This window comes from Rhyacophila brunnea, unplaced genomic scaffold, assembly GCF_057557595.1.
Source record: "Rhyacophila brunnea isolate RB1 unplaced genomic scaffold, BYU_Rbru_1.0 scaffold_13, whole genome shotgun sequence".
Lineage (NCBI taxonomy): Eukaryota > Metazoa > Arthropoda > Insecta > Trichoptera > Rhyacophilidae > Rhyacophila > Rhyacophila brunnea.
In genome coordinates this window covers 30,212,952-30,223,972 of record NW_028232785.1, presented here as the reverse complement: position 1 = coordinate 30,223,972, position 11,021 = coordinate 30,212,952, and the positions used below count along the sequence as shown (strand labels likewise).

At 37.6% G+C, this 11,021-nt stretch overlaps 1 protein-coding gene across 1 annotated transcript; it reads left to right on the top strand.

Annotated features, from left to right (window-relative positions):
* The first annotated feature begins 2,040 nt into the window (after positions 1 to 2,040).
* LOC147077245 (uncharacterized) lies at positions 2,041 to 10,704 on the top strand. The gene is made up of 3 exons (XM_085941034.1): positions 2,041 to 2,204; positions 7,667 to 9,989; positions 10,688 to 10,704. The coding sequence occupies exons 1-3, from the start codon at positions 2,046 to 2,048 to the stop codon at positions 10,702 to 10,704; spliced, it is 2,499 nt and encodes an 832-aa protein (XP_085797160.1). The 5' UTR covers positions 2,041 to 2,045.
* Positions 10,705 to 11,021: the final 317 nt, after the last annotated feature.

Here is an 11,021-nt window from a genome sequence, read left to right as displayed (position 1 = left end):
TCATGGAGGTTATATGAGTGGTACTCAGTCTTGTCTGCGTCCAGGATCCGTACTGCTAGCCTGTAGGAGTCTGAGTCTGGGAGTGTGAGTAGGATTCCTACCTTGATATTCTTAGCATTAGAGATAGTGACACCAGCGTCTTTCAGCTTGGCCATTGTATCTATATATACTTTTTTATCATGCAGGATGATAGGCGGAGTTTTTCTCGATCTGTCTGTTTTTTTGTCGTTTGTAGGTTCTGCCGTTTTGAGGCTTGGCATGTCTGGCTTTTTCGGTGTCGGTTTTGCTGGTTTTTTTGCAATTTTGAGATCGGGGCTTTCGGTAGCTAGGCGTTTGCTAGCTCTCCTGATCTGTCTTCTTTCTTTTTCTTCGTCTTCTTCTCGATCGAAGCGGTCGTTGACGGCTTTTAGTCTTTTGTAGTATTCTTCGTCATCGCTCCTTTTGGTCTTGGCTGCGGCTGCATTTGATTTGGCTGCAGCTGCGTATGTTTTTGGAGTATCTTTGCTGGTGCTGGGAATTGATGGCACCGCAGGAGTGGTGTCCATCTTTTCGGAGCTGGTCGTGGTTTTGGCGGTGGATGTTGAAGGGCCGCTTGAGGCCGGAGCTTTGGCTGTAGCCTCAGCGGGGGCCTGAGCGGGTTTGTCAGCAACCGAGGTCTGTGAATCGTCGTTGAAGTAGTCTGAGTCATCTATGTCTAGGTCCTCATAGTCAGCGTCGTCCTCCGTGTCGGCGTGATCGGAGGTAACCAGTTTGATGGCCTCTATTTCCTCCAAGACTCTCTGCATATTTGATTTTGGTTTCTTTTTTCTCTCTGGTTTATCCTTTTGTTTTTGGAGATCTGGCAGTGACTAATGAGGCGGGACCCCATAAGCGATGCAGAGAAAGCCGTAGATGTAGGCAAAATCTGCCGCTCTCAGCTTCCTCTTCAGCCCATGGATCTGCGTCAGATCGGATTTAAAGTTGTCATCAATCGGCGCATGTGAGTCCGGGTTCAATAACCCTAATTATTATTACTATCAGAGTATGTATTATAATCTCAGTAGTAATTTTCGTATCGGAGCTTGAAGTGACTGTTCGCGGTGAGTGCCAGTCTCTATTCAGATAGGCCGTTTGCCTTTGCTTAAATACTATACGTATAGATAGAGACAGAATACATCTTCTTATTCGTTCCAACAATATTATGACTGTGTAATATTATCAATTCTTTGAAAACCCTAGGTGGGTTTAATGGATAACAAAAATTATCGAAAGTACAATTTTCGAGTGCTTTGGTTATTTCTTGACATTATAATATATTAGTATATTATATCTTATTTTATTTATATTTAATAGTTCAACCAACTTGTAGTCGCATGGAGGTCAAGGCTGTATTCTGTGAGGACCAAATATGTAATTTGTTTAACGCGTGCGTGCTACCTGTGCTCCTGTATGGCTGTGAGACATGGCATCTTACTAAGCTTCAAGAGTCTCGGCTTTTGAGCTTTGAGAATCGATGTCTCCGCCGAATCTTAGGGGCACATTGGTACGACCGCGTAACAAACCCCGAGTTCGTGAGCAGACACAACATCCTTCGGTGATTGAAGTTATCACGAAGAGACGATTTACGTGGCTGGGACACGTATTCCGGATGCCGCCAAAGAGTGCTGCACTTCGTACCCTTGTGGCACAGCCTCAAGGGTTCCGTCGCCGTGGCCGGTCCTCCCTCACCCTGCAGCGGTGCTACGAAAGCGACCTACGTGCTGCAGGTCTGACATGGCGGGAGGCGTAGGAGTTGGCGATGGACCGAGGAAATTGGCGCCAACTTGTGCTTGCCCTATGCCCCAATGGTGGGACGTGATAGGATGGAAGAAGAAGAATATTATAATATGTACTTTATTATAATATACTAATTCTAACCTCTTTGTGATTTAAAAGTATATTATTTATCTGCCTTTTTAAAGTATGGTATCACTGAATGTTCTCTAAATTGTCTATGCTCGTAAACATTTGACAGCTAGGCCCACGTAAATATCTTCCCTGATAAACTATCTAATAAAAACGTAAAAATGGATATAAAATGCGAACCAGACGATGACAAAAATGTTTTAGAAGAAAAACCACCCAACACGGTTTGGTTGGAAGTTCCAATTAAACGTTCAAACAGTCCGGAGGGCCATACATGTACGAAGGAAGAGAAAGTCGATGATGTCAGTTGTATTTTTAAGGTAAGCCTCCATATAAAGAACTCTGACGTTTAAAACGTCATTAGATCTATCGACATAAGTGCTAGTGTGAATCGTTTAATAGTTAGGCCATCCGCTCATGCAGAAACTAAAATCTGACGAACTGGTTGGTGATGGAACTCATAAACTGGCCAGTGACTGATGCTTCGCACACGGCGCTACTGAAACCTAGTAATCTGATAACCCACCTTTTTCAGCTGTCATAATCAGATCCCAGATTGCTTGACATATTGATTCACCCTTTCTCGTTTTAAATTGAATTGAGTAATACAAATTGGTGTGGTAATACATTAGCTAGATACTGGAGTTTCAGTCTCGGCTTTTTTTTTGAGTACTCACATGAGCGGATGGCCTTAGATGTATTATTGTGTCATTTTATGTGTTTTTTGGCTATTTTCTTTGATTAACACTGGAACATTATTTGCTAGACATAGGTAGGTACGGTTTCATAGTCGTGTCCGGAATTTTGTACGTGTGCAGTTCGCCGAATCACACTTCACCGTGTTCTTGTATCGGAAATATAATATGGTGGCTGCGCGGCTAAGAGTTGGCCTATCACGTCGTGGGTCCCAAGCTTGAATCCTGGGTCTGGCAAATACAGAAAGAATTGTTTTTCAATGTGTGTTTGGAGTTAGACTATGGGCCTAATAGGTTGAGCAAGTGGCTGACATCCATTTCTCGTAAAAACAAAATATGTTAATAAAAACATCCACTCCGTGGAGGCCTATATAATCTTATGAGAATAGGAAATGGTCGATATAGGTATATTATGTATTAAAGACCGTCCAACCTCTTTGGGTTGTATAGTACCTACTGAGATAAAATTGATGTCTAAATAAAACACGGTTCTTGTTGGTTTACAGGAACCCAGCGGCAAACGAATTTAAAAAATAGCCGATATACTAAATTATTTGTTAGGTTAAGTTAGGTCAGGTGAGGTTAGGTTTTTATTCTTGAATTCATGAATTTCGGCTATGAACATAGAGATGACTGTATAGTACACGGTCACATCTCCGATAAGAAAGCTCACGGCGAACTGTGCTACGGTGAAATTTAATACGTACAATTTGCATGTAACTTTTCATCAGGTCGCTACCCTATCTTATTTGACATTATGATGTACCTATTGTCAAAATAGCACTTTACGAGAAATATGTCACATTTTTTTTTCAAGAAATTGAAATTGTTTCTTCCAGAGATTTCGCATGACTTTACAGTTTTTCGGAAATTTGTACTTATACAAAAAGTATTTCATTTCTTGGATGAAGGCTTTCCTATAGCTCATCCCACTGTTCTCGGTTCCTAGTTGACTGCCAACACAAAATTTTAAGAGTTCGTCTATCCAGTGAGTTTTTGTGCCCCTTGGGTACCATTGTATAGTCATAACATTTGTTCAGCGGTTGTCAACTGGTCGCCGTGTCATTTAATTAGCTTGTCAACCTCTATCTCATCGCGTACTCGTGTCTGCTTCTTTAACCGTTGTTTCCTTCTGTGGTCATTTGCCCAACATGTACCTTTCTATTCCAATTTGTGCTTCTCGTAGTTTTTCGATTTCTCTTGCGTTAAGGTTCCCATGTTTTACATTATACGGTTTTGACCGTACGGAAAAAAGTCGAACGGTAAAAATCCGAATCGGTAACAGCTTGACGCTCTTTTCTCAGTATACGGTTTATGCACGGTTTTTTTCCGTCACTAGTTCAGTTTGTGGTTGAGTGTTGTGTTGTTTGTACGATTTAAAACCGTCTAATATGACGGTCACGTACACCATTGAGTTATCGGTGACCGTCCGGCAATAGACGCTGTTTTAGTTTTTAACCGTCGCCGTGTAATGTGGAAAGGGCCACGCTGTTCTTCACGCCACAAAGAATGTCGCCGTTCGATTTTTTACCGTACGTTCAAAACCGTATAATGTGAAAGGAGCGTAAGGGTCCATATTTTACACGCATACGTGAGCACTGGTAGCACAAATTGATTGAATACGTTACGGTTAAGATACAATGGGAGGTCACTTTTGAAGATAGTATTCATGCGCCCAAATGCGCTCAATGTCAGTTTGGTTCTGCGAGCAATCTCGTAGAATATCTGTATATACCACCGTCAAATGACATTTGTTTCCCGAGGTAGACGTAGTTGTTGACTCACTCGATGTATCATCATCGCTTGAAATGATATACCTAATTAACTGTTAGTCCAAATCCATTGTAGTTGGAGATATACACATACAATTTTGATCAGGATTTATTTGACATTGTAATAATAAAAATCTAAATATAAGCGATAGATTTTAATTCACTCATATGGTGAATCAAAGAATTATGGGGAGGTATACGACTTCAGAAACCACGTATAATAATGAAATACATCATTTGAAAACACCTCGGATATGTACTTACTCAGCGCCATCTTTAGGTTAATAAAGCATTATATTTTTGCACAAGCAACGAGTGGTCCACTTTTCAGCTGTCAAAATCAGATCCCAGATTGCTTGACATATTGATTCGCCCTTTCTCGTTTCAAATTGAATTATAAAAAATTCTCACATCAAATAATATAATATTAACTATCAGTGTTATTTATAAATAATATACATTCCTGTTATTCATCAGCTGTCAAAGTCAGACTAGTCCTTCACACAAAAACCGGTTGTAATATCGATTTCCAAAAAATATGTAGCATTGATCTATGCATAACATTTGTAGCCCCCTAACTTCGCCCGGTTTTTTAACAGAAAGTCGTTTTGCCACCAAAATATCCACCAATATGAAGTCTTATAGATCTTATGAAATGCACAATGATAGTGTTTAATTTTATTTATATTGAAGTAATACCCTTTTCATACTAAATAATACAATAAATCACTATTTTTTATATAGACGAAGTTACGGCACGATACCCTAACTTCGCCCAATGTGTTTTAGTAGGTCCAATAAAAAAATATTGTCTATGGATACTCACGAAATCTATTAAAAAATAGCCTTAAGCAAATTCAGGTCTTATGCTTGAGACAATTTGACATATTTTAAAGAAATATCTACGTTGGCGAAGATAGGAATCACTTCAATGACTGTTTCATACAACCTACCAATTTACGCTAGGGATGCCAAAACCCAAAGCATTATAGTATCATTTTTATGTGTTGATTTACATAGTAAATTTTTAATAAAGGAAATATGAGAAAAATTGTTAACTGGTGATTCAAAGTGATGAATAGTTTTTAGTCTAAAAACAATAAAAATAAAAAAAACACATTTATTTCAAGAAAATCGTTTTTTTGTGACAACCCTAAAGCCAGGGGAAGTGTAGGAACAAGTAGTTCAAAAAACATAGCCTGACATTGCATACTCAAATAATTGATGTTTTATTATAAATATCGGAAATCGCACGTTACATTTGGCAAGCAGAGGGGTTTTACGGTATTGATCTATGCATTACATTTGTAGAAGGTGTGTTAATGCTAGTGTATTATTTATAATTTAACTCATCTATCCAAATCAAACCATTCCCTGTGTTAAGGCAGCTGGAAATATCGATTTGTAATAGCATTTTAATACTCATATTTTTATTAGCAGTGTATCCATATATTACGAATATTGTCAATATTATAGACAGAAGAAGTTTAGTTTGATCGTCACTTCCAATTATTAATAACACAGACCCACTAAATCAGATGAACTCCAAGGTCTCCAAGATACGTTAAAACAATCTGAAAGAATACTCCAACAAGTGAACACAACAGACGCGTCAGTATGAGCACTCTATAGACAATGACATGCAATGACAGTCATCCATAGACAACGGGAGGGGCGAAAAGTAGGACCAGTCGTGTAATGTTTCGGCTTTCTTCTTCAGTGGGCAATGACTTTACCTATTAACTTACAGGCGTCCTATGTAATTACAACGAAAGTAACTGGCAATTTTTAATAAACTATTTCTTTTATGCAACGTATAAGGCACACTATTTTATAATGTAACATATATAATTTGAAAAAATCTTTTGCATACCTAGTAGGTATTACCTACACATAACACAATTAACGTAAGGATTTGATATGGCAGATAATTTTTTGATGTGTGGACATATCATTACCTTTTAAACGATGTCTCGCAAGCTACTCTATTTGAAGTGGCTGTGTAGCATTGTGGGCAACCGTGAGTTATTTCGATTTACGACAAAAAATACTCCATACAAAATATCGGGAATAATATATTGTAAAAACACAAACAATGACTCCTCCAAACGAAGCCGCCCCGCAGAACACTAGGTCTTAATTGAGCGTATCACGGGGCCCTACGTTTGATGTGAAGCATCAGGAGTTGTTTACGCCTGGTAATGTCTCTGGAGGAGATAACCAAGACTAAGGTCACCACGCCCTCATGCGAGCTTTGACTGAGTTTACTGATTGACGTAATTTAATAAAAAGTGTCATGAGAGAGAAAAGCATGGGGAGTTTCCATTCGAAAGTTTGTGTAAACTCAGTCAAAGCACACTCAATTGTGTCGCGACCTCAGTTAAGTTGGGTATTTGCTCTGAAACATTCGCAGGCGTAAAAAACTGGTGATGTTTCACCATCAAACTTAGGGCCTCGTGATACACTCGATTAAGACCGGGTGTAGTTGAAGCAGAAACCTCAGAAATAATGAGAACTGAAATACCTACGGATAAGAGAAGAAGAAGGCATCCGATCTCGAGTAAGGAAGAATAAGAGATGTCAAGAATACGTCACACGTCGAATACTGACAACTGCTCTCGGTTTATGCATTGACACTCATTTAATATTGGTGTATTACATACTATTGCACGTCTATAATGCGTGGTTCATTTTCGTAGGACACTCACATATTCAAAACCCTGCTTAAAAATTTACTGTATTGGTATATAGCCTATCAGAATTCTATTTATTACTTGTTCTGTGGTTTGGAGGGTCTATGTTTGTCTTGTCTGTTCTAATCATCATCATCAGCCGGGGTCAATCCACTGCTGGATGAAGGCCTCCCCAAGCTTTCTCCAACTCTCTCGGTCCTGTGTCGTTCGCTGCCACGTATTTCCGCCGAACTTTACCAGTTCGTCAATCCAGCGGCTTTTAGGGCGACCCTGTGGCCGTTTCGTACCCCTTGGGTACCATTGGATGACGGCATTTGTCCAGCGGCCGTCCTTTCGGCGAGCAATGTGCCCCGCCCATCTCCATTTCAGCTGTTTGGCAACGTCTATTACATCGCGTACTCTTGTCTGCTTCCTAACCCATTCGTTTCTCTTACGGTCCTTTCGCGTGATGCCCAACATGCACCTCTCCATGCCTCGCTGTGTGACTCTTAGCCTTTGGACATCTCTCGTGTTGAGGGTCCACGTCTCGCAGCCATACGTGAGCACGGGTAGCACACATTGGTTGAACACCCTACGCTTAAGACATTATCTGTTCTAATAGTTATATTTTAATATTTTTTAGATTCCTACCCGGGTAAAATCAGCAGGAATTCAAAATACGAATGACATCCAAATTCCAGACTGCAGTGCCAACTTAGTAATATTAAAAAAACAATGTCAAATGGAAGAAAGTCGTACAGCATCTGTCAAAACTATAAATGATGGAGACGTGTTTAAGCAAAGTGACAAATCATTGAAAATCAAACAGGAAATACAAATGCGAAATTCTGTCAAAGAAATTCGGTTAAATTTAGTAAAAAAATCGTATTCTCCGAACAATTTTATATGTGATGTATGTAATGAGTTGTTCTCTTGCCGTAAAAGGCTTGACAAGCACAGAGCTGTACATAATAATAGTGAGATAAAAAATAAATCTCGTTTGAATGTTAGTAACATTGTGAAAAAGACTACCAGTAAAAAAATGGTAACTCGTTTGAAATGTGATGTGTGTAGCTATGAGACTATAAAACCAAGTTATCTTAAACTACATAAAATGGTTCATAGTGGTGAAAAACCGTATGCATGCGATGTATGTGATTATAGATGCGCTGTTATGGGTAATTTGAAGAAACATAAGATGTCGCATACGGGAGAAAAACCATTTCACTGCGACGTCTGCCCGTACAGATGTACTACACTTGGAAAGTTAAAAACTCACGATATGTCACATACTGGCGAAAAACCTTTTGTGTGTGACGTGTGTTTTTACAAATGTACAACATCTAATCTTCTGAAGTTGCACAAAATGTCTCATACAGATGAAAAACCGTACGCGTGTGATGTTTGTTTTTATAGATGTATTACATCTTATCTTTTAAATGTACATAAAATGACGCATACTGGAGAAAAACCATTTTCTTGTGATGTATGTCCTTACAAATGTACAACGGCAAGTAGTCTTCAAATACATAAACGGAAACACACTGGTGATAAGCCGTACATGTGTGATATATGCTCTTATAAATGTATTACGTCAAGTAAATTGAGAGTACATAAAATGAGACATTCGGCTGAAAAAACATTTACATGTGTTATATGTCCTTATTCGTGTTCTACGGCTAATCTTCTTAAAAAACACGAAATTAATCATAACGGACAAAACGAATATGTATGCGATTTATGTTCATATACAAGCACAACATCCAATTTACTTAAATTACATAAAATGTCGCATACAGGTGAAAAACCGTATATGTGCCAAGAATGTCCATACAGATGCAAAACAACTAATCTACTCAAAGTGCATAAATTATCACATACGGGAGAAAAACCTTTCATGTGCGATGTGTGTTCTTATAAGTGTACGACATCAAGTAGTCTAAAAATTCATAAAAGAAATCATTCTGATGAAAAACCTTTTACTTGCACGGATTGTCCATACAAATGCACCACGTCAAATCTTCTAAAAAAACATACAATGACACATACAGGTGAAAAGCCTTTTAAATGCGAAATATGTTTTTATAAATGCACTACATCTAGTCTTCTTAAGTTGCATAAATTGTCACATACTGGTGAAAAACCTTATATGTGTGACATATGTCCGTACAAGTGTAGAACATCCAATCTCCTCAAAGTGCATAAATTGACTCATACTGGCGAAAAACCTTTTACGTGTGACATTTGTTTTAATAAATTCACAACATCCAATATTCTTAGAATACATAAAATGACACATACTGGAGAGAGACCGTATATATGTGATGTGTGTCCGTATAAATGTACTACAGCTAGTGGACTTCAGATTCATAAAAGAAAACATACAGGTGAAAAACCTTACGCTTGTGATGTTTGCACATGTAAATTCATTACGTCTAGCAAGCTTAAAGTACATCAAAGAACACACACAGGTGAAAAACCGTATATATGTGAGATTTGTTCTTATAAATGTGTAACGTTTAAACTGCTTAAAATTCATAAAATGACACATCCATCAGAAGTGAACTTTTTTGGTAACAATTCTTATTATCACACTCAATCTAATAATGGTGATGTACGTAATTTATCTGAAACAGACATGCTTACTTGTAACTTTTGCCCGTTTAAATTCCTAACATCTGGTCTTCTGGAGGAACACATTAAAATGATGCATTTAGATGAAAAATCGTACGTTTGTAATGTGGTGTCGTCTAAGGAATGTACTATATCGACTCCTTTAAAAGAACCTGTGATAATCTCTACAAATTTAAACATGAAATTCAATACAACTGATCTTAAAGAACATAATATTACTTACGAAGAAGATAAACTACTATTTATACACGAACATTCTTCTGATGAATGCAGTAGATCGAGCCCTTTTAAAGAAATTGATTTATTTGAAGCCGATAATAACACTTTTATATGTAACGTGTGTGATAATAAATTTACTACATCTGATAGTCTTGAAGAACATAAAAAGACTCATTCCGATGAAAAAACATATACGTGTGATATATGTGCTTATAAATTCTTGACGTATAACCTTATTCAAGAACACATTAAGACGCATTGCGAAGAAAAGCCGCAGATGTCTGATAAATCATTTAATGAAAGTCCTGCACTGGAAGAAAAAAGTAAAGTTTATAATTTGTATGAGAAACTTTACACATGTATTGCATGTTCTTACCATTTTACAACGCCAAGTGAACTTGAAGCTCATAAAAGTATCCATACATTTAAAAAAGTTGTAAAGAAAAGAGTAAAATCTTCAAAACGTGATCTCGAATCAATTTCTTTAAGTAAATTGAAACAACATTTAATATCTAATTCTGTTTTGAAACCGTTTTCTTGTGATGTTTGCCCATATACATGCACGACACTGGGCAAATTAAAAACGCATGATATGACCCATACCGGAGAAAAGCCATTCAAATGCGACATTTGTTCTTATAAATGTACAGCTTCCAGTTATCTTAAAACACATAAACTGACACATAGTGATGACAAACCGTTTACATGTGATGTGTGTTCTTATAAATGTATCACATCTAATCTTCTTAAAGTACATAAAATGACGCATACAGGTGAGAAACCGTTTTCGTGTGATGTTTGTGTGTATAAGTGTACAACGGCAAGTAGTCTTCAAATCCATAAAAGACGTCACACAGGTGAAAAACCATATATGTGTGATGTATGTTCATACAAATGTATTACATCGAGTAAACTCAGAGTACATAAGACGATACATAGTGGAGAAAATCGATTTAAGTGTGATTTATGTGTTTATAAGTGTGCTACATCTAATCTTCTTAAAGTACATAAAATTGCACATAACAGTGAGAAAGAGTTTGTATGTAATATTTGTTTGTATAAATGCAATACACTAAATCTTTTTAAGTTACACAAAAAGACTCACGCACGTGAGAAACCTTATATGTGCGATGTATGCTCTTATA